General features: G+C 46.2%; 1 protein-coding gene across 2 annotated transcripts in view; it reads left to right on the top strand.

Annotated features, from left to right (window-relative positions):
- Positions 1–23,347, top strand: part of LOC106572303 (helicase ARIP4) — a 69,738-nt gene that overhangs the window by 32,690 nt on the left and 13,701 nt on the right. Inside the window, exons 1-13 of one of the 2 annotated variants that reach the window (XM_045695989.2) lie at positions 3,878–4,267; positions 12,955–13,183; positions 13,830–13,966; positions 14,147–14,278; positions 17,383–17,618; positions 17,851–18,033; positions 18,260–18,393; positions 19,699–19,892; positions 20,251–20,593; positions 20,796–20,973; positions 21,239–21,451; positions 21,665–21,783; positions 22,105–22,220. In XM_045695989.2, the coding sequence (XP_045551945.1) occupies positions 4,234–4,267; positions 12,955–13,183; positions 13,830–13,966; positions 14,147–14,278; positions 17,383–17,618; positions 17,851–18,033; positions 18,260–18,393; positions 19,699–19,892; positions 20,251–20,593; positions 20,796–20,973; positions 21,239–21,451; positions 21,665–21,783; positions 22,105–22,220 (2,248 nt within the window). In that variant the 5' untranslated portion in view covers positions 3,878–4,233. Of the gene's footprint in view, positions 1–3,877; positions 4,268–12,954; positions 13,184–13,829; positions 13,967–14,146; positions 14,279–17,382; positions 17,619–17,850; positions 18,034–18,259; positions 18,394–19,698; positions 19,893–20,250; positions 20,594–20,795; positions 20,974–21,238; positions 21,452–21,664; positions 21,784–22,104; positions 22,221–23,347 lie in introns of those variants that run through there. The other variant, XM_045695988.2, reaches the window with a different exon arrangement.

Below are 23,347 nucleotides of genomic sequence, written 5' to 3'. Positions count from 1 at the left end.
TAGACAAAACTAGAGCCTGCAGAACTTGCTTTTTGGAGTGTGGTGTCAGAAAAGCAGAGCATCGCTTACAAGTACACCACTTACAAGCTGTGTTGATGATATCTATCTTAGACCATGGAAGATGGTGCATCACAGAGAACATGGTGTCTTTTGGGGCCATGTAACTAACGTGACAGATTTCCTGTTACTTTCTTTTTGTGCCAACCACTGCGCGCACACACACACACACACACACACACACACACACACACACACACACACACACACACACACGAGGGGGAGCTTAATGCATGTTTGTCATAATTGGGGCAGCAACAGCCTGTATGTTGCCATTTGACTCATGCATGCTGGCTAATTAACTGTTCGTTCTCTTATATTACTTGAATAAGCATATTTAATCTGGGCTCTGAAGTGTGTTTTGTGCTCTTTCTCCCTCCCCTCCTTCCTCTCCTCTCTCTCGGGTAATAGTCACAGAGCACCGTCACCCATGCCACCCTCTCTCTGCGCTGTTACTGTCGCCATAACAACCGGAGCCTGGACGCTCTCTCTCTCCCCCTTTCTCTTTCTCAAAGTCGTGAGCATACTTGTTTTTCTCCCTCTCTCTGTATCCCTGTTTTGTCTTCTTGAACAACCCTTTTGCTACGATACCTTACCAACGCTCCCACGGGAAGTTCCGTTCCCACTTCTCTCTTCTTTCTTTCCTCCCATCCCTTTTCCCGTCTGCCTTTGGTTCCCTTGTGTTGGTGTGAGAGCTCAGCTCTGAGGTGTGCCCATTTCCCCCTGTGCTGTGGCCCTCCTCCTTCCCTCTGTGTGTGCCCTGAACCCTGTCCCCCAGAATGCTTTATGCAGCCAGGCCCGGGCCCAGCTCCACAGTTTTCTTAATTTTTTTCAATGCCTACTCACCCAGCTGAGACATACAGTTCAAAACAACACCAACAGCCACACATTGAAGCAGTGGAAATCTACATGTAGGGTGGCAGCAGAGGTCAGACAGACACAAAAGGTTTGCCAGAAACAAAGTATAGAGTGACTGGCTGTGTGAAGCAGGAGGACAGGCTGCAGGCATGGAGGGAGAGGAGCAAAACGAGCAGGGTGTACAGGCATCCCCACCCCCTGCTTCCTGTGGAGCAGCACAGAGCTGCAGCATATGCACCACAGTCCAGTGAACAACAGGAGCCATTGGTTAAACATTTGACTTTGAAACAAATAGGCGAGGGTGGCTGAGAGCAGCTGAAAATACCCGGTTGACGAGACTAGACCAGGTGGAGGCTCTGTACAAGGTCGGGGGGGGGGGGCGTATGTTTTCACGTGTTTATATATCGTCACCCCACGGATGTGCAAATTGTTCAGACAAGCGCACACGTGTAAGTCCTCTGCATTATTCGGTGGCAGATTTGTTTCATTTAAACGCCCCAAAAGACACTTTCACAAGCACTGGTTGGGCTTTTCATAATTACAGAAAGCACACCAAGAGCTGGTTCCTCGGCCCAGCAGCAGCTCCTGTTTTTGGGTCAAGGTGTGTGTGTGTGTGTGTGTGTGTGTGTGTGTGTGTGTGTGTGTGTGTGTGTGTGTGTGTGTGTGTGTGTGTGTGTGTGTGTGAGAGAGACCTGGATACTGGGTGAGCAGAGCAGATGGGAACAAGAGGGATGGGGGACTGGAGACACAGCTGGGCCTGGGGATAACGTAATGATTGAACAGACTGGCAGGGCAGGTACTACAAAGGCTGTGTCACACTGTCACGAAATAGCTGCTCCCCATCAAAGAATACAGCTGTTTTATGTGTGTGTGTGCTCGATGTTTTGCACTTGTCATCAGGGCTCTAAATTAAACATTTTCATTGGTAGCAGTGGTTCTCCCAATTTTATAAAAGTTAGGAGCACGACATAACATTTAGCAGCACCAGAAATGTTGACGCAAATACCAGTCATTTGTGGAATATTAGTGCTTTTCACAATGTAGAAACCTATCTTCCATAAAAATGTTGTCTCTTTAAGAACATTGTTAGTAAGTGAAGACATGCAAGATATATGTTGTTAATTCATTGCTATGATCATTGATCTCCTGACGAAGCTATCCCTATTCATTTCTTTCTGTGCCCCCAAACGTTCGGATGTAGCCTCCCAGTAAAGTTACCAGGTCGTTAGCTAGCTAGCTATCGAGGTAACGTGACTGAACAAGGCGTAAACAAATGGCCCATGGAAAAAATGTAATATGGCCAGCCAATCTGCCGCACAAAGAAATACTGTTGCGTCTGTAATACGGGTCATATCTTTTGAACTGTTTGTGTTAGAAACAAGCCGTTGACGCTGAAGTAATGGTACAATCATGATGCTAATGCCTATGCGCTATTTTTTTTCTCTGAAACACTGAAACAACGGTAGGGAGAAGCCTAATCGTTACTATTATTATCTCGTGCTCCTATATGAAAATTCCAGGTTGTAGAGCAAAATATTTAGGTGCAAATGCAATCCAAAATGGCCCCACTTTAGAGCCCTGTGCACGCACGTGTGTGTGTGTGTGGTTTTTCAGTGTGCCTGTTGGGGGAAATAGTAGGGAAGTCTGTTCTGTACAGCAGTAAACAAATCCAGCACGTTGTTTTGTCCCTGCTTTCCTTTTGCAATGTCACTCAACGGGTACATTCTGACTTGGATTGAAATGTTGTTTATCAGTGTCAATTACTCAGTCCCTGCCTCCCTTTCATTTGCTGAGACTGATTATGTAAACGGAGAGAAATGTGAGCTAAATTACTTGCGCAAAGTTAAGGCGTGTCTATGGAAAGTGTTGCAAAGTTGAGCATGGGGGAAAACAGCCTTTTCTTTGGGGTGAGAGGAGACTTAAGGGGAAATGCACTCAAAAACAATATATATATATTTTGTTTTCATTAGTCCACTGTTGATACATTCCAAACATGTTTTGCATGTCAGCAGTCAAGTTTTCAAGATATTGGACTTTCAAGATGCAAAGTGTCACCAGCCACATCATATGAAAATACCAAAAGATAGTTTTTGAGTCATGTATTATCAAGCTCGCAACCTTCACAGGGCTGGTTCAACCTTTTCTTTCCTCTCCTCCTTCCTCCCTCTCTTGTTTCTAGCTCTTTCCTCCACAAGGTGGGGAGGGAAGTGTAACGATGTGGGTTACTGTGTGCAGCCTCCACACGTGTGTGTGTGTGTGTGTGTGTGTGTGTGTTGTAAATTGATCTGGGTAAGCTGGATGGGTTTGTGTGTTTGAAAGGGTCCGGTGGACCTCCATTGTTTTGAACGTCCCCTTTTCTTTCCTCGTTCCCCCTGTCTGAATGAACTCTCTTACCTCTGTTACCTAAGGCAGCCTTGCTAAGGGGGAGGTGTCTGCTGACGACATACTGACACTAGCGGTGGAAGGGGGGTTTGTGACTGGCAGGCAGGGCCGGGCTGCTTTCAGCGCCTCATCGTTTTATAATGGTCCCAATAACCTTCTGTCCTTTGTGGCGGTGGCCCTGGTTACAGAACCATGCTCTCTATTCTTTGTGAGACTGGGGCAGCATGGCAGAGGCAGAGTAGAGCTGACATGGATACTCTGGCTTGACAAGAGGACAGACATGAAACCCATTCCAGAGTAGGAGTATATCATCGTTCATACAGAGGTGATGGGTAAGTGTCTAAATCCTGAGTAAGGGAGAATCTGGCTCTTGCAAGAGCTGAATGGCAGTGGAGAGAGGTTTTATCATATTTTCAGGTTTTGGTATACTTTTTGTTTACTACTTCGTCTTTGAGAGTTTCTCTCAGCTTGAGCGTCTTTTGGACTTTCTTTCCATCCTTCAATAGTCTATATGTGCGTACATGGACAACCCCCCCCCCCGACTAGGGGCCGGCTCCAGCATGAGAGCTTATGTAAGGAGTTTTTAGTAGTTTCCTGGTTGCTGTGAGCCTGACTCAACTCACATTGCCAGCCACTCACGGGTTCAGTAAGTCAGTCAGTAAGTCAGTAGGAAAAACATCTCATCAGATAAACAGATAGCGACAGAGACAAAGGTAAACAAGAAGATAGGTTCTGCCTTACAGCTTTGAGGCAGACTTTTTCAACTAGAGGACGTGTGTTAGTGAGTTCGGGAGCAGACAGCGGTAGTCGGACTCAGACCACCTATTTCCTCACCATCAGAGCAGGGGAACGGAGAGGGAGACTACTCAGAGGGGCAAACTACACACCCTCTACACGCTTTCTGGACAACCCACACACCACTCACGGAGACTAAGCATGCTGCTGCTGGAAGAGTCGGAGACCTTTACAGGTAGGTGATCCCCTGAACCCCGCTGCCACACTGACCCTTCTTGGTGCGAGCGTCACTGACCCCTATGACCGCAGCAAGTCGGGGTGATGTCTGAGGAGGACGCTTCAAATGAATAAATGATGACCGGTAAAAGAGGTGTGGATGGATTATTTGTTGTGAGTGAGAAATGGTGATGATTTAACAAGGGTGTTTTACGTTGCGGTTACTGTCTGTGAACTGGAGTTGTTTTGTAAGTGAGCGCAACAGCGTTGTGTAACGCTCCCTACTTATGCATTAGTTTGACACCCGCTAGCCTTTCATTCTCGCTCTCTTCGCTCTCATATTGTTCCCTGTTGTGGAGCACTCCATTTGTTTGATCTGGGGGCTATTTGATTGACTGTTTCTATGGTAACCTAAACAAGTGGGAGGATTAGTGTTAGATTAAACTAGTAGTAGTCTGTCTGGGTGCAGCATTAGGAGCAACATATGGTCAACTACAACAACCATGGTTTTATACACGGCAGCCCACATCATACAGGGATGTGGCCACGTTGTTTCTATAAGATTGGGATTACTGGTAGCCTGTGGTTCGGTCTCGTTATCCTCTTCTTTCTGTCCATTCCTCTGGTTTTGGTAGTTGATTGGATGGACAGTTGTGTTGTGATCCCAGTGTGGCCACCTCTAGATGGACATGGATTTTCTATTAGGGTATGAACGTTTAAACGAAATTGGGATCATTAAAGTGGAGAAAAATCCCTAACTGAAAAATATACAGTACAGTCAAAGGTTTGGAGACGCCTACTCATTCCAGGGTTTTTCTTTTTCTACATTGTAGAATAATAGCAAAAACATAAACAATGAAATAACATATGGAATCATGTAGTAACCAAAAGTGTTAAACAAATCAAAATATATTTTCTATCCTTTAAAGTGGCCACCCTTTGCCTTGATGACAGCTTTGCACAAGCTTGGCATTCTCTCAACCAGCTTCACCTGGAATGCTTTTCCAACAGTCTTGAAGGAGTTCACTTGTTGGCTGCTTTTCCTACACTCTGCGGTCCAAGTCATCCCAAACCATCTCAGTTGGGTTGAGGTCGGGTGATTGTGGAGGCCAGGTCATCTGATACAGCACTCATCACTCTCCTCCTTGGTCAAATAGCCCTTAAACGGCCTGGAAGTGTGTTGGGTCATTGTCCTGTTGAAAAGCAAATGATAGTCCCACTAAGCGCAAACCAGATGGGATGTCGCTGCTGAATGCTGTGGTAGCCATGCTTGTTAAGTATGCCTTGAATAAATAACTTTCACCTTGAATAAATTTAGGCCATTAGCACCATCACACCTCCTCCTCCATGCTTCACGGTGGGAACCACGCATGTGGAAATCATCCGTTCACTTACTCTGCGTCTCACAAAGACACTGCAGTTGGAACCAAAAATCTCACATTTGGACTCATCAGACCAAAGGACAGATTTCTACCGGTCTCATGTCCAAAAAGTTAAAATGATTGAGTGACCGGTTGGTGCAATGGGCAGAGCGTGCTGTGGTGTGTAACGGGGCTATGGAAAGTCACTGGGGTGGTTAGATATGATTAATTTGGGTTTCCATTAAAGCGGGAAAAAACACTTCTCATCTGTGATAGGCTAAGTGAATAACGTGATGCGCCTCCGCTTGTAAAATTTGATTTTGATTTATAAGGGCGGGTCAAGTTTACCGTTGAAGCTGCTTCACTCAACTCTGCCTCACGCCCCACCACTACGGCGTTTAGTTAGCTTCTTAGCTACCTGTAAAAAGCATTAGTGTTTATTCGCCTTAGCCTATTTAGCTAGCTCAAACCAGCTAATCTGCCAAGATGGATATCAGAAATTGGCTTCGCCAAAGCACCCAAACAAAGCCAAAGGAAAGGAGAGCAATGGGCAGCAGCATCAAACCGCCGAGGCCACCGCCAAGCCCAGCAGCGACGAGTGCAGAGCCTGCCCACCCTTCCACAAGCACCACTAGGATAATGGCGCCACAGCCCCCTCCACTTCCGATTGTTCCTGACGATCTTAGAACAGAGGAGCCAGCCCAGGTTTGCCTAGAATCCTAGCTGTGGGTTTTCTGTCAAAAAACATTCATTTAATAGCAACTGGTTCATAGGAAGATGAGAAACGTTCTGTCTCTGAGGGTTGTTTCCTATGGAAGCAATTGTAAAACACACAAGAACTTGCTTGGGGCTGTTGAAATTGCTGCAATCACACACACACCCTGTTTAAGGGGAAGGGCTGTCATACGTTGTTGATGGCAATAGAACATATGGTTTTGTTTGTGAATACCGAATCTAAATTGTACAAATCAGTCTGTTTTTTTGTAGGTCGTTTGTGATTGGGTGTGTACATGATTAGGTATGTGAATGATGAGGTGTGATTGTCTGTACGGGACGTGCGCTTCTTGGGATTATGTAACAGCCAGAGGCTGCCGTTACATAAGCTTCCCTCTACCTTAGTCCATGATCATTGCACTGGTGGCCTGTGTGTGTCAACAGAAGCTTCCTTGCCACAGGGTGGTAAGCGCAGGGAGAGGGGGAGAACCCGTTGAGCTCCTCGATTTCAATACAGCCTATTGACCACTTTCTGAGCCCTTCTTTGTTCACAGCTGCAGTACTCCGAGATCTTCCAAGTTGGCACATCTTGACCTTTCTCACGTCGAATTTACACAGGAAGCCTTCTATTAGGTTGATACTGATTTTGTGTCTTTTGTGAATAATCTCCTCCGGCTCACATGGTCCGTGTATAATTTATACACACTTGAGAGTCATTTCAAGCGTATTACAACTCCTGGTTAATGCCTGCTAGGGCCTGTCTGGTAAATCCTTTGGCCTAATGTGAAACTGATGACAACCTCCTGATAAATTGGCCTGTATTGAAGCTACCAGCAGTTTTCCTGCTCTGTGACCTGTAGTGGCTCAGTGAACATGTGTTGCTGCTGTGACACCGAGCATAGGATCTTCTCTGGTTTTTGTAGTAAAACTCACTCGTGCGCTGGATTGAGCGTAATCTATAATCTCTTTACTGACGTAGATGGAGAGAGGGAGACGGTTCTAGTAGTGCCATTTTTCCTCCTCCTTTTTCAGTGGGTCAGTTCACTCACCCTTTTAAAACGTGTGTGTGTGTGCGTGCGTGTGAATTCTCAGTGTAAAAACAAAAGTCTCTCCATTTTTATCTTTTCCCTAATCAGACCTGGTCTTATTCTTTTCGGTTCCTAGTAGACCAAAAGGCTTCCTCCAATCAGAAGCACTGTGTTAGTTTATCTGATTCTGGTTTGGTGGTTTCTGGGATCTGCAGAATTAGTCATTTCTATTCTGCGGCGTGATCTCGCTCTGGTAAATGTTCTGGTACGGTTGCCTGGTAGCTGGTGTGACAGAGGCCAAGCCTGGAGCCTGTTGAAGAGCTGTGGAGGTGTCCGGTCAAAACCTGCAGGCTCTGGTCTTCTGGAACTGGACCGGGCCGTTAGTCGCTGTGGTAACCCGCTCGTCCCCAAAACATGCTACTGGCAACCCTGCCTACCACAGGCCCCCTCTGACTCAGCTTGGGGTCTCTTATCTCTCGTCCTCGCAGTCCCCCAGGCGTGCACTGTCCGTGACGTCATCCTGTTTAGTTGGCCTAGTCCCGCGCCGCCTGCAGACCTGTTGTGTAACTCAGTGGGTCAGAGCGAGCGTCAGCAGCAGAGTATAAAGTATCAAAATGACAAACACAAATATGTAGGCCAGGAAACAGGGCCTCTGAAACACTACACTCAAGGCATTTATGGACCGAAATCAGCACCGGTGTCACATGTCCACTCCACTCAGATGGCATCCTGAAAGCCTGTGGTTTCAACCAATGATGGGGGGTGGGGGTGGGGGGGGGGGGGGGGGGGGGGGGAATCAATAGTTACATATCGCAATATTATTTTGGACAATATTATATTGGATACTTTGGCTCCCAAGTATTGACTTGTAAAAAATAAATACTAGGTAGTGCTAGTCGCTTATTTTTCATCCTATAGCTTGTTCTCCATCTTTTTAAATGGTGAACATGTTTTCAGCACTTTTTTTATTTCCATGACTGATCAAAACGAATTTCCTCATGCTCTCTTGTCTCTCTAGAGCAGACGTATAGTGAGCAATATGTTTGGAACATCAAAATCACAGCATCGAATCGCAATACATATAGTACGGGAACCTAAGTATCTTGATAATATCGTATCGTTAGGTCCCTGGGAATTCCCAGCCCTAGTTTCAACTGTTTCTCAACTCCTCGCATGTTTTGTCGATGGCGACACATATTTGATCTACCGTAAAACTTCAATGAATTAAAACATCACTGGCTACAACTTGCGCTTATTAAAGACAGGCTTCTATTTGAGCCAGGCATGTATTTATTTACTTACCTTTTTCTGGTCTACCTCAGACCAACGTTGAAGACGTCATTCTCACTTGTTTTGGATCAATTCCAAAATGCCTGTCTGTTGCCTTGCCTGACTTTTGCTCTGCGAATTTGATCACTGCCAGCTCGAATTTGATGTCGCCATGGCAAGCAACGATGATGGATTCCAATGTTTTTTTACTTTTTTCATGCACATGACTATGGGAATATCAAAGACCTTGTAAACAATTTTTAATTTAGATCCGGTGTTTATTTGAAACGGGTGTTTATTTGCTGGAATGATGCCCGCCTGTTAAATGGCAAAGGTGGCTATTTGAAGTTTTACTGTAATACCAACACCAACATTCAGGGGCTTGATGTTTCGATTAGTTTCCGAGTTGAATCAAGTGTGGTAGAATAGATCAAATGGACTTTGTAAAATGACTGGGTTGAGAAACCCTGGGTTAAAAAGTGTATGGTGAAGAGAAAGTGGAACTCTTTCTAGACAAATCATTGTCTGAGTGGCACATACAAGGGAGACCATGACAACATCGAGCCACTGTTGTCGTCATGGCACCCCCTGGTATTCTCCAGGGCACACTGCCACTCTGGGTTGATAATTGTCTGTCTTTGGTACTCGGTACTACGCACATGCTGCTGCTCTGTTGTAGGCGCCGCGTGACGTTAGCTAGAGCTGCCTGTAAAGCAGTGTTACATAAACAGCCAAGTCAGTGTATCACGGTTGTGTAACCCAGTGGCTTTTTGAAGACGCCCCTACCTTACACCCCTCCCATCCCAGAAACCCCAGCCCCTCTATACAAAGGAGGGGTCAGTCATCCGCAGGCGAAACAGGAGAGAGGGAGGGAGTCAGTGGAGGCCTGCTGCGTGTGTAAATGTGACGCTCCTTTAAGAAGCACAGTATGCATACGAGTCAAATGAATGTGAAAAATTTGTCCGCATTCTCCATGCTTCTGGACTGAATTATGGCAGGAAGTTGAATGGTAGTCTGTCGTCGCTGTGGTGACCTTTTGTGTGTTAGTCAGTTTTTTTTTGCCTCAAATGCCTTCAATATGACTCCCGTCCCACTAACCCAATTGCGGCTGCCTCCCTTCTCCTCCCTCCAAAGTAGACCCCTGCCCCCAGGTCCAATGATGTCTATAGATAAGACACAGTCTCTTCAGTCAGAGGACTAACGTATCCCCTCTCCCATGTGTACTGTAACTGCTTTATGTGGTTGTGTAATCTAGTGGAATGGAACCAGGCAGGAGAATTATGAATGAGTGTGAATTACTAGCTAGTGGGTTTAGAGAGACCAGAGATGCTGTTTTGGTACACTGCATTGTTCATCTCCAACTAGGCACGGCAGAATTTTCCACACAAAATAACACCACCGAGCAAACAAACATACGGCTTAGTGGCGTATTGTAGGGGTGGCGGGGGAGCGATGTTCACTGTTTCCCTCAGAATGCCCTTTGCCCCCCTCCCGGTCCCCAGGAAGGAAACCGTGGTGGGGGTCGGTGGTATTGGGTCCTGAGGCCTATTCTGCGGCATTTGACTTTTAGAACTGGTTAATTTCCTTGCCTTGGTTCACTCCATGGCTGTTTTACTATTTGATATCCCAGCAGTCCTTTGTCAGACCGCCCCTCCCTCTAATAGGATTACTGGGGTTGGATGGCTGAGTTTGGGGGGGGGGGGGTTGATTTAACCCATATCCCTGTATTATGTTCCCCAACCTTGTGCAATAATAGTCTGTTGTGCTACAGTGTCACTCACTGGCTATTATGATTGGACCACTGCCACGGCTCGACGTGTGTGTAGTGTCGTTGCCATGGAGCTAGTCCACTCCGTCCCTGCTCATAGAAACCAGGGGAGATGGTGTGTGTATTGCCATGACTTGTTCAGTGCCATTCAGAAAGTTTTTTTGGGGGGTTTCCTGGGTCCTGTGTTGGGAGAATGGAACTTTTATTTTTGATTATGTAACAGTGGGTTGTGTATTGTAACATCGTGTCCCCACTGTTTGGTTGGACAGTGCTGATGTTCTCCTCAAGGTGTGTGCGTGTGTGCGTGTGTGCGTGTGTGCGTGTGTGCGTGTGTGCGTGCGTGTGTGCGTGCGTGCGTCCACTGGCAACTCACCTGGTCAGAGGCTCCTATAGCAATAGTAATCTAATTGTAATCAAAGCTGACCTAGCTATTAATAGGCTTAGTGCCGGCTGTTTCATAAACATGCTTAGTACACCGGTCACGCACATTGTCCAGATTGTCATACCTTCGTACCGACCTTGTGCCATCCTGGGATATTCGTTAATACCGGCACTGAACACAAGGGGCACAATTTTCAAACCACACTTAGCATCTGTAATCTGATGCTAAATGCTAACGAGGGCAGGGTTAACATGTTATTCAGTCTCTGACCTAAACTATTTGCAGGACAGACCTACCAGCTCATAAAGTTATACAAGTAACTCAAAAATGCCACTCACCCTTTGCTGCACGCACAAAATAAATATTAGACAGCAAGGCTCTTGATCCAGGAGGGGGTTCTCTGCTGTTACCAAGTGAATGCTTGATTTTGGAAGATGCTAACCACTCCCCCTCCTTGTCTTGTAACCTTCATGAATTTTTGAAAGAGACGTATTTTTTTGTTTGTTTGTAAGTCACCTTTTGCAAGGGTTTGGCCCTGGCCCTAACACCAGGGTCATATTCATTAAGGCATTTAAAACATTTGTTTTCTGAATTACCTGTTTCAGTCTGTTTTCTTCCCTTTTTTAACCTTTGACCCAGTGCAGGGAGGTGGGAGTGACTGGTGATGTAGAGCAGGACTGATAAAATGCCTGGCAATTGACAAAGGGTTTGCTTCCTACAGAAGGGTCATTTTAGGCTATGATCCGTCCCAGAGAGAGAATTGACGTCTGGAATTTTACAGGGGCTGTAACGGAGGGACAAAGCCCAGATATACAACAAGTAGACTTATACAAACTTTCAACAACCTTCTGGATTACATTGCGTATCCCTAAATGGTTTAATTACCTATTTCATATGGGAAGGGTTTGGTGCCCAACCTTTCAGTAACCTCTATTTACACTGAATGTACAAAACATTAAGAACACCTGCTCTTTCCATGACATTGACTGACCAGGTGAATCCAGGCGAAAGCTATGATCCTTTATTGATGTCACCTGTTAAATCCACTTCAATCAGTGTAGATGAAGGGGAGGAGACGGGTTAAAGAAGGATTTCTAAGGCTTGAGACAATTGAGACATGTATTGTGTGCCATTCAGAGGGTGAATGGGCAAGACAAAATATGTAAGTGCCTTTGAACAGTGTATGGTAGTAGATGCCATTGGATGTCATTTGGATTAAAGTACTTAAGTAAATATACTTTAAAGTACTACTTAAGTAGTTTTTTGGGGTATCTGTACTTTACTATACTGTTTATATTTTTGACAACTTTTACTTCACTACATTCCTAAAGAAAATAATGTACTTTTTACTCCTTACATTTTCCCAGGGTGCAGTATATAGGGTACTGTTTTGACCAGGGTGCAGTATATAGGGTACTGTTTTGACCAGGGTGCAGTGTATAGGGTACTGTTTTGACCAGGGTGCAGTGTATAGGGTACTGTTTTGGATGCAACCTCAATGAAACAACAAGGTGTTCCTACCTCCTCAAATTCAGGTTGTAACACACAAAAAAAGTGGAAAAAGTCAAGGGGTGTGAATACTTTCTGAAGGCACTGTATCTGCAGTGTCTATTCTACTCTTGGTTAGGTGGGGCTGGGTTGAGCTGTATTAGTTGGATTGGGCCTGTCAGTGTTGGCTACAATGAGACAGTGAAGATGTATGTGGTTCATACTGGGGGGGGGGGGGCTGTTTGTGTGGGCAGTATCTTTACTGACAAAGCTGGTGATTTAAACCGGTCTGTCCAGACCCATGAAGCACCAAAAGCCCCCCTGCCCATAACCCCAGCACCAGCGCTCAGTGTTTCATAAGCGCTCCATGTTTATGAGCACTTACATAAGCACCTCAGATCTAGTCCAGGGTGCCTCCTGTCTGCAGGGAAGGAGGGCCAGACAGAGTCGTATTCAGCTCTGGCCAAGTTACTCCCTCTTAAACACAAAGGATTACTGTCTCAATGGATCTTAAATATAAATCCTTCTGGGTCTTTTTAAAAAAAACTGTTCTTGAATCAGTCTATACCACTCCTTCAGTGATGGAGAAATCCATGCCTGTTATACAGCATGCCTTTATAGGTATTCAATCGACATACATTTTCCTTGATTCACGTCTTGCATATCATGATCTCCTCCCTCCGTCTCTCTCCACAGACCAGCCTCATAGCACTCCCTTCAGCTCGGAGAATGAAGCGCAGGGAGGGGACTCTGCGAGATGGCAGTGCACCGCCCCATCTACCTCACCCTCGGGGGGGACGCCGTCCCACCCCTCTCGACCGTCCTCGCGGCCCGAGAGCCACACCCCCTCACGGTCTCTGAGGGAAACCAAAAAGCGCTCCCTCTCCTACTCCAACAAACCCGCACACATGAGGAGGAACATCAGGTATGACCTCTGCCCTCTTAGGACATCCAAACTCTCATATATAGAGGGCAACATCTAATATAGGCCCTTAACCAACTTCAAAGATTCAATGAACAGAGATATTCAACCATTAATTCCCTAACTTGTGATCTTAATCATCCATACAGCACACGTAGTGCATCTAAAGCTGTGTTCTCCAGCCTGTCTTGTTGGTTTTCTCTAGTGAATGAAGAAGATCTCTGTATTACTCAGTCTGGCAACAAGTCAACCATGCTGCCATGAGTGGGATTATTTCCCTAGTGTTTATTACATTATTAAAGCTCTCTCTCACACACAGACAGATATACTCACAAACACCCATACGGCGATAAACAGACATGCACACAAATACACTCTAAACCAGCATTTCCAAAACTCTGTCCTCAGGACCCCCACATTTTGTTTTTATTTACCTTTTTTTGTCCTGAGGACCGAGTTTGGGAAACCCTGCACTAAACACATACAGCATTAGTAATGTACTGTATCCCCATGCAATCTGGCACTCTCTAGTCAGTCTGTTGGCCCTATAACAGAGATGGATGCCTGAGGCCTATTCTGAGATCTCTACTCTCCCTCTCCACTGCTCTCTCTCTCTCTCCCTCTCTCTCTCTTTCTCTCTGGGATGTAGAAAGCTGTTGAGGGAGCACCAGTTGGAGGCGGTGACCAAAGCTGCCCAGCAGGAGGAGCTAGAGAGGCGGCAGAGGCTGGAACAGCAGGGGAAGGAAGGACACTTCCCCGTTCCCCTGCTACCTGAGTACACTCCAGGTAGGACACACACACACACACACATGTGATTGATAGCTGGAGTGTGAAATCAGAAAAGTTTATGTCAAATCAGAAATGTATTTGTATTGAAATATAATATATCATAATATCAATGTACTGATTTGATACTTAACCCACTCCGGTAACTAACCACTGCATATCTGCCTCGGTCATCTCCAGGAGATCAGCGTATGTCTGCTAGTGTGGCCGAACGGGACCATGTGATATGCCTGGGCACCAGTTACAGTAGCACTAATGTCAGTGAGGACGTCTCCAAGGCTCTGATCACAGAAGCACACGCCCCAAAAGAAGGTGAGACCCCAGTCACTATTAGACACCGATTTGTAGTATCGCTCATTAAAATAGAGAAGACTCGGGGGTCTGTCACGCATGACATGTTATTGCACATGTACAGTCGTGGCCAAAAGTTTTGAGAATGACACAAATATACATTTTTACAAAGTTTGCTGCCTCAGTTTGTATGATGGCAATTTGCATATACTCCAGAATGTTATGAAGAGTGATCAGATGAATTGCAATTAATTGCAAAGTCCCTCTATGCCATGCAAATGAACTGAATCCCCCAAAAACATTTTAGCCCTGCCACAAAAGGATCAGCTGACATCATGTCAGTGATTCTCTCCTTAACACAGGTGTTCGTGTTGACGAGGACAAGGCTAGAGATCACTCTGTCATGCTGATTGAGTTCGAATAACAGACTGGAAGCTTCAAAAGGAGGGTAGTGCTTGGAATCATTGTTCTTCCTCTGTCAACCATGGTTACCTGCAAGGAAACACGTGCCGTCATCATTGCTTTGCACAAAAAGGACTTCACAGGCAAGGATATTGCTGCCAGTAAGATTGCCCCTAAATCAACCATTTATCGGATCATCAAGAACTTCAAGGAGAGCGGTTCAATTGTTGTGAAGAAGGCTTCAGGGCGCCCAAGAAAGTCCAGCAAGCGCCAGGACCGTTTCCTAAAGTTGATTGAGCTGCGGGATCGGGGCACCACCAGTACAGTGCTTGCTCAGGAATGGCAGCAGGCCGGTGTGAGTGCATCTGCACGCACAGTGAGGCGAAGACTTTTGGAGGATGGCCTGGTGTCAAGAAGGGCAGCAAAGAAGCCACTTCTCTCCAGGAAAAACATCAGGGACAGACTGATATTCTGCAAAAGGTACAGGGATTGGACTGCTGAGGACTGGGGTAAAGTCATTTTCTCTGAATCCCCTTTCCGATTGTTTGGGGCATCTGCAAAAAAGCTTGTCCGGAGAAGACAAGGTGAGCGCTACCATCAGTCCTGTGTCATGCCAACAGTAAAGCATCCTGAGACCATTCATGTGTGGGGTTGCTTCTCAGCCAAGGGAGTGGGCTCACTCACAATTTTGCCTAAGAACACAGCCATGAATAAAGAATGGTACCAACACATCCTCCAAGAGCAACTTCTCCCAACCATCCAGGAACAGTTGTGACGAACAATGCCTTTTCCAGCATGATAGTGCACCTTGCCATAAGGCAAAAGTGATAACTAAGTGGCTCGGGGAACAAAACATCGATATTTTGGGTCCATGGCCAGGAAACTCCCCAGACCTTAATCCCATTGAGAACTTGTGGTCAATCCTCAAGAGGTGGGTGGACAAACAAAAACCCACAAATTCTGACAAACTCCAAGCATTGATTGTGCAAAAATGGGCTGCCATCAGTCAGGATGTGGCCCAGAAGGTAATTGACAGCATGCCTGGGCAGATTGCAGAGGTCTTGAAAAAGAAGGGTCAACACTGCAAATATTGACTCTTTGCATCAATTTCATGTAATTGTCAATAAAAGCCTTTGACACTTGAAATGCTTGTAATTATACTTCAGTATTCCATAGTAACATCTGACAAAAATAGCTAAAAACACTGAAGCAGCAGACTTTGTGGAAATTAATATTTGTCATTCTCAAAACTTTTGGCCACGACTGTACTAGAGACTGACTGTGGTCCTCCTGCGCCAGACGGACAGATTTCCATGTTTGATATGCTAGGTAATGTTATGACCCGTTTCTCTAGCCTTTCAATGTCACTCATTATAACCTATAAACAGAAATGACCTTTGAACCCCAGGTTTTGTAAATGGGATCAAATGTGGGTCAGATACTTACTGTATGTCAAGTAATGGAAATGGTCTCGCTGTAGAGTGTACTTTTTATGAAAGTGCTTCATGAAATTAGCTCAAAATAGTGCTCCAAATAGCAGTATGGGTTAGTTATCGACTGGGACCGGCTCTGAGCAGTCTTAGATGGATTAGCTGGCTAGAGAAGGAGAGTCGCTATAGTATAGAACTACGTAATCTCCGGTGGGCATCGTGTGCTTTTCCTCCGCTGGCCATGACAGACACACACACCAGTCTGCTTGTGGGTATAGATCCACACCGAACAGATCCGTTCCCAATTAAAGCCAGCGTGGTGGAAGGGGGTTCATCAGAGACCAGTCTGGTGTTGCTGGGTCCTGCGTAAGAGGGAAGGCAGATAAGGTGACCATGTCAGAAATGGAAGTTCATTTATAGAGCAAATAGCTGGTTAATCCTGGTTAATGCCTGCGCCAGCCAGCCTCAGCCCAGGCAGCGCGGTGACATTTCTGCCCAGGGTTATGTAAAACCGTCCTCCACCTCCTATAATCCAACTTGTATAACCACCTATTCACCAGATTTATATAAGCTCTCTATCACCCTCCCCTCTCTTCCCCTCCTCCATGCCACATCTGAAGTCTAACAAACGTTACTTATCACTTAATATAGATGACGTGGAGAGCCGTTTAGAAGATATGGATATTATTATTATTTATTTTTTGGGGGGGCAAACAGATTTTGACGTGGCTATTTGAGACGAGGACAAGTCAGGTGGGAACTTTTTGAAAGATTTATTTACCTAAAGATACTAAGACAAATATGATGCCAGAATTATTATTTTTTTTACATTCATTTCATAGAATTTGTGAAAACACATGCCATCTTTTGGAGAAATGGTGATATTGAAACACTTATTATTGAAATGAATAAAATATCATATTTAGTTTATTTGTATGTTAGGAAGTATTGTGTAACATAATGGTCAAAATGACTGTTTTGATCAAAAGGCACCTGCACAATGCAATGGAAACTGGGTATTATATGGATCAGGTATGGGCAACTTTGATGTGGGTGGGGGCCACAGAAAAACAGAACTCATCATGAGGGGCTGCAGTGACTCACCAGCAAAACATTTTAGCGGCCCTCCTCCTGACAGCGAAGAGGGACATTTATTTTTTAATATAACTGGTGATCAATGGGCCCCACCCCGGCTGCCAAGTTGCCCATCCCTGATGTAGAAATATATTAAATGTTTCTCCATTTCCATCTACAATACTAACAAAAACACTCTTTTTCCTTTCTCAACCATAGACGTGATCGAGCTGAGCTCCGACGAGGACGAAGCCCTGCAGATCAGCAGCGAGTCCACCAATGAGGAGGAGGAGGAGGACCGGTCGGCGGCACCCGAGGCGACCGGCGCCCATGCAAACGACGCTGTGAACCAACCGGACGCCCAGGGGCGTGTCTTGGTCAACCTGAACCACCCAACCGAGGAGGCAGACCTGTTCCTCTCCCCTCAGCTGGCCCGAGTCGTCAAACCTCATCAGGTACAACTGACTCAGTACAGACATGGATTTTCTTGTTAACACAGGCAGCCTAGCAGTTAATATAGGGACAGTTTCCCTGATCCATATGAAGCCTAAAAAGCACTTTCAAATAAGTTTGTCTGTCTCTGGGGAAACCCCACGGAGACGAACCATTGTATACAATGCAGTCAAACAAATGCAACAATTGAATTATTCTGTCTCTCTCTCTCTCCCCCCCCTTTTCTCTTGTCAGATCGGTGGGATCCGTTTCCTGTATGATAACCTGGTTGAGTCTCTGGAGCGCTATGAGAGCAGCGGTGGCTTGGGCTGTATCCTGGCCCACAGCATGGGTCTGGGCAAGACCCTGCAGGTCATCTCCTTCATAGACATTGTGCTCAGACACACCCAGGCCCACACTGTGCTCGCCATCGTGCCTGTGAGTGACTACCTGTACTCTGTTACCTCTCTCGCTCTGCGTTCGGTGTTCTCTTTGTGATCCAAATCTAATCGAATGTTATGTCACATGCTTTGTAAACAATGGGGGTGGACTAACAGTGAAATGCCTACTTGCGTACATACTGGATGTAGCTTGTAGTCTCTTGACTGAGAATTTACTCTTCCTCTTCCTCTCTCTCACACTCTTTCTCTCTCTATATATGTAGGTCAACACGCTACAGAACTGGCTGGCCGAATTTAACCTCTGGGTCCCGACCTTTGATGCGCTACCCGTGGACGTGGACCCCACCCAGGTCTCCCCGCGCACCTTCAAGGTCCACATCCTGAACGACGAGCACAAGTGAGTTTCCCGTCCTCTCTGGGAACGGAGATATCCCACTCCCTCCTCTTCAAAAGCTGAAGCCTTCTTAGGCTTGATCATGGTTTTGTGTATGTGCGGGACTAGAGATGATTCACGCATAGCTCTTGCTCTGCTTCTGCTAAGTGTTCTGCATCACACAACTACCTAACGATATGGCTCTAGTACTTCCACTGCTGTGTATCAAGTGTGTGGCTTTCCATCGCACACAGCTTTGCACATTACTGCTCTCCTGCAGACATGTCATAGCAGTTGACCCAGTGACCTAATCGCTTCCTCTGCTCAATCCCTCTCTCTCCCTTTCTTGCTGTTCCTCATCCTGTCCTCTATCGACCCCTCCCTCGCTCCCTCCCTCTCTGTGAGTGAAGTGAAGCCGAGTCTTTGGCTGCTGGCTCTATAATTTTTTTCTCTCACTGTAAGCCTGGCCGCGCTCATCAGACAAACCAGACAGTGTTGCAGAGTTATCAGTCAATGATCCCGACTGTACAGGAACCAGGGAAATGTTTGTTAAAAAAAAACATAAATAAATATGAATTCATAAATAAATGCACAAACATGACTCGTCTATCGACCAAGTGTGTAACTACTTCAGGTCTACTTAAATGTGTCTAAATGGCTGTGCTATTATGTGTCCAACATTGTCACTGATGTGCTCTCTCTCTTTTCCTCTGTTCTCTGTGCTCTCTCTCTCTGCTCTCTCTCTCTGCTCTCTCTCTCTGCTCTCTCTCTCTGCTCTCTCTCTCTGCTCTCTCTCTCTGCTCTCTCTCTCTGCTCTCTGCTCTCTCTCTGCTCTCTGCTCTCTCTCTCTCTCTGCTCTCTCTCTCTCTCTGCTCTCTCTCTCTCTGCTCTCTCTCTCTCTCTGCTCTCTCTCTCTCTGCTCTCTCTCTCTCTCTGCTCTCTCTCTCTCTCTGCTCTCTCTCTCTCTGCTCTCTCTCTCTCTGCTCTCTCTCTCTCTGCTCTCTCTCTCTCTGCTCTCTCTCTCTCTGCTCTCTCTCTCTCTGCTCTCTCTCTCTCTCTGCTCTCTCTCTCTCTGCTCTCTCTCTCTCTCTGCTCTCTCTCTCTCTCTGCTCTCTCTCTCTGTGCTCTCTCTCTCTGTGCTCTCTCTCTCTGTGCTCTCTCTCTCTGTGCTCTCTCTCTCTCTGCTCTCTCTCTGTGCTCTCTCTCTCTGTGCTCTCTCTCTCTGTGCTCTCTCTCTCTGTGCTCTCTCTCTCTGTGCTCTCTCTCTCTCTGCTCTCTCTCTCTCTGCTCTCTTTCTGTGTGCGTTCTGTCATCGTCTTCTTTTCTCAGAACCACGACCACCAGAGCGAAGGTGATCTCTGACTGGTCGCGGGACGGCGGCGTGCTCCTGATGGGATATGAGATGTATCGCCTGCTGTCCCTGAAGAAGAGCTTTGTGGCGGGCCGGAAGAAGTCCAAGAAGGCCCAAGGACCGGTGGTCATCGACCTGGACGAAGAGGACCGGCATCAAGAGCTCCTCAAAGGTCAGTAGGTCAAAGGTCACGGTCTGCACTTTCAAACTTTTCAGACCAGAAGTTATGGCAGCTTTTCTTTCATCAAAGCAAGGCCATCTGCACACAAGGCTTTTGCTCGATCTAATGTGTCACCCTTTGTTAGAACCCATGTTACTGTCGATAACAGTCACACAGTAGCTCCGTCACTTTAGCATGACTCACAGCTGCCATTATGAGTGACTCAGATAACATGAGTCACATAGATGAATTTGAACATAAAGTAATTGCTTGGATCGTACTCCTACATACACATCTTCAGGGCTACCATTGTACCTGAAATGGCTCTTAACTTGACATCCCCCCTCTCTCATCCTCTACCCTCCTGTAGGCATAGAGAAGGCCCTGTCTCGCCCCGGCCCGGACCTGGTGATCTGTGACGAGGGCCACCGCATTAAGAACTGCCACGCCAGCACCTCGCAGGCCCTGAAGAACATCCGTACCCGGCGGCGTGTGGTCCTAACGGGATACCCACTCCAGAACAACCTGATAGAGTACTGGTGCATGGTGGACTTTGTCAGGCCTGACTTCCTGGGTACCAGGCAGGAGTTCAGTAACATGTTTGAGAGGCCCATTCTGAACGGGCAGTGTGTGGACAGCACGCCGCAGGACGTCCAACTGATGAGATACCGAAGTCATGTCCTCCATAGCCTGCTGGAGGGCTTTGTCCAGAGGTGAGACTGAGAGATCTCTGGCTTGGTGCAGCTGGTTAGAACCCACATGAACTGATGCTAGTACAGTAGTCTGTTCCTGGACTAAAAAGCACTTTCAATAGAGATTCTAGTTGTAGTCTGGTTGGGTTTGTTCATGAATGTGGAGATCCACAGTATATGGCAGAGATATTTGTGGTCTAACTCGGGTTGTGTTTGTTCCCAGGCGTGGTCACGACGTGTTGAGAGACCAGCTCCCCTCCAAGGACGAGCATGTGATACTGGTGCGACTGTCGCCCCTGCAGAGGGCCCTTTACACAGAGTTTATGAACCGCTTCAGAGAGGCAGGCAACAGCGGCTGGCTCAGCCTCAACCCACTCAAGGCCTTCTGCGTCTGCTGCAAGGTGTGTGTGTGTGTGTGTGTGTGTGTGTGTGTGTGTGTGTGTGTGTGTGTGTGTGTGTGTGTGTGTGTGTGTGTGTGTGTGTGTGTGTGTGTGTGTGTGTGTGTGTGTGTGTGTGTGTGTGTGTGTGTGTGTGTGTGTGTGCTCTGTTTTGGCATGCACAGGAATTAAAAACCGTTGTGAAGTACATGTATATCATATTCTGTATACATGTCCACATTTCATTCAAACGTCATCCTAATATTGTAGTAACGTTTGCCTGCACCAGATCTGGAACCACACAGACGTGCTGTACGAGGCACTGCAGAAGGAGAATCTGGCCAATGAGCAGGACCTGGACCTGGATGACATCACCAACAGCCACGCCCGCTGCCCCGCCCCCAACCAGAAGGGCAAGACTCCGGAGGACCCCAACAGCATCGGCGGGCTGAGTCTCAACGCTCTGCAGGAGAAGGCCAATCAGGTCATCACCTACGAATGGGTACGCAGCCACACAACACTGCCAAGCCTTTGGTTTTCCACTCCGTTTAAGTGGCAGTTGGTTGTCATCGTGGATTTATGCCGGTTGGAAAACAATTTGAGGACTGCTCATTTAGAATGGATACTGTCATAGGTTTCAGTGAAAACTGGTTATTACCTGTGCACTACAATTAGACTGTACTGACTTATCTCTCTCGCGCTCTCTCTGTTGCAGGCGAAGGAGATCATGTCTGACTATAAGCCAGGGATTTTGGAAAACTCTGCTAAGATGGTCCTGCTGTTCCACCTGATCGACGAGAGCGTCAGGAAGGGAGACAAGATCTTGGTCTTCAGGTCGGCACAAAAACAAGTCCAAGTTTTACTATTTTGTTAACTGTTTTGATAAGTTCTTCTTTTAGCCGCTTTAAAACAACTGTTGCCATGTGAATTCTTAACCAGCGGCAGGTAGCCTAGCGTCTGTAACCTTGAGCAAGGCACTTGATCCTAATTGCTCCTGTAAGTCGCTCTAGATAAGAGCGTCTGCTAAATGACGTAAATGTAAAGTAGTAGCATATATAGACGGACAAACCTCATCTCAAATGGTTTAACTAGTTTGACTGTAATTTCCAAGGACCCCTCCTCACCGTATCGCCCTCTCCACTATGTCTCCTGCAGCCAGAGTTTGTCCACCCTGTCGGTCATCGAGGAGTTCTTGGCCAAGAGGCCCATACCGGCTGGCAGTGCCAGAGAGGGAAACAACCAAAACTGGCTTCGTAACCACAACTACTATAGTATGTTTTATTTGTGCTTCCCATGACTGTATTTTTTTTGTGTGTATACATACAGTGCATTCGTAAAGTATTCAGACCCCTTCACTTTTTCCACATTTTGTTACGTTACAGCCTTATTCTAAAATGGATTTTTTTTAAAAGACATGTTCCTCATCAATCTACACACAATAACCCATAATAACAAAGCGAAAAACAGGTTTTAGAAATGTTTGAAAATTAAGAAAAAACATACCTTATTTACATAAGTAAAGACCCTTTGCTATGAAACTCAAAATTGAGCTCAGGTGCATCCTGTTTCCATTGATCATCCATGAGCTGTTTCTACAACCTGATTGGAGTTAGTGGAGCAACAGATCACAAAACCCACTGTTCGGATCGGATCACGGTTTTGAGTCGTGGATGGGATCATTATTCGGATCAGCAAAAAAAAGAGACTAATATAACTTTGCTTTACATTTATTACTTAAAGCAAGGAGCTTTTCAATGTTGAAATAAAATCTTAAAATACTAAATTGTTAAATTAAAGTGCAATATGAGGCATGATACCTTCTTCCTTTGAACAATAGTGAATGAAAAATGTGCCTGTGTCCACATCATAAAAAAAGAAAGAAAGAAAGCAACGCAGACCTGAGCTTATAACGTCAAATAATTTTTCAAAAAGATGATGATTTCTACATTGTCTGAGGAGAGGGTTGACCTCTTTACAGTCACTATGTCCCCTGCCGTGGAGAACACCCTCTCGCTAGGAACTGAAGTGCCAGGCACAGCCAGGTAGCACCTTACCATCATGGCAGTGTGAGGGTATTTACACTCATTGCTTTTCCACCATGCCAGTGGATCACCATCCACGGTGCAGTTTCAGTGCTCAATAGGGTTGTAACCGTTTTGAGGGGTTTGAGCACCTGGAGGACCTCCTCTGCCACTTCCACGTCATCATCAGACAAGGTGACGATGTCTTGTCTGTTAGTACAGAGTATACAGCTGCCTGCTGCTCAAGATAGCGCTCCAACGTGTCATAAGTGGAGTTCCATCTTGTTGTGACATCGTGAATGAACTTGTGGGTCGGTAGCTGTAACATTTCCTGTTTGGTCTTAAGCACATGAGCGGCTGTTGTGCTTCGGTGGACA

This window comes from Salmo salar, chromosome 15 (genome assembly GCF_965601325.2).
Source record: "Salmo salar chromosome 15, fSalSal1, whole genome shotgun sequence".
Classification (NCBI taxonomy): Eukaryota; Metazoa; Chordata; class Actinopteri; order Salmoniformes; family Salmonidae; genus Salmo; species Salmo salar.
The sequence above is the reverse complement of the archived record's forward strand: the minus strand, read 5'-3'. Positions and strand labels throughout refer to the sequence as shown.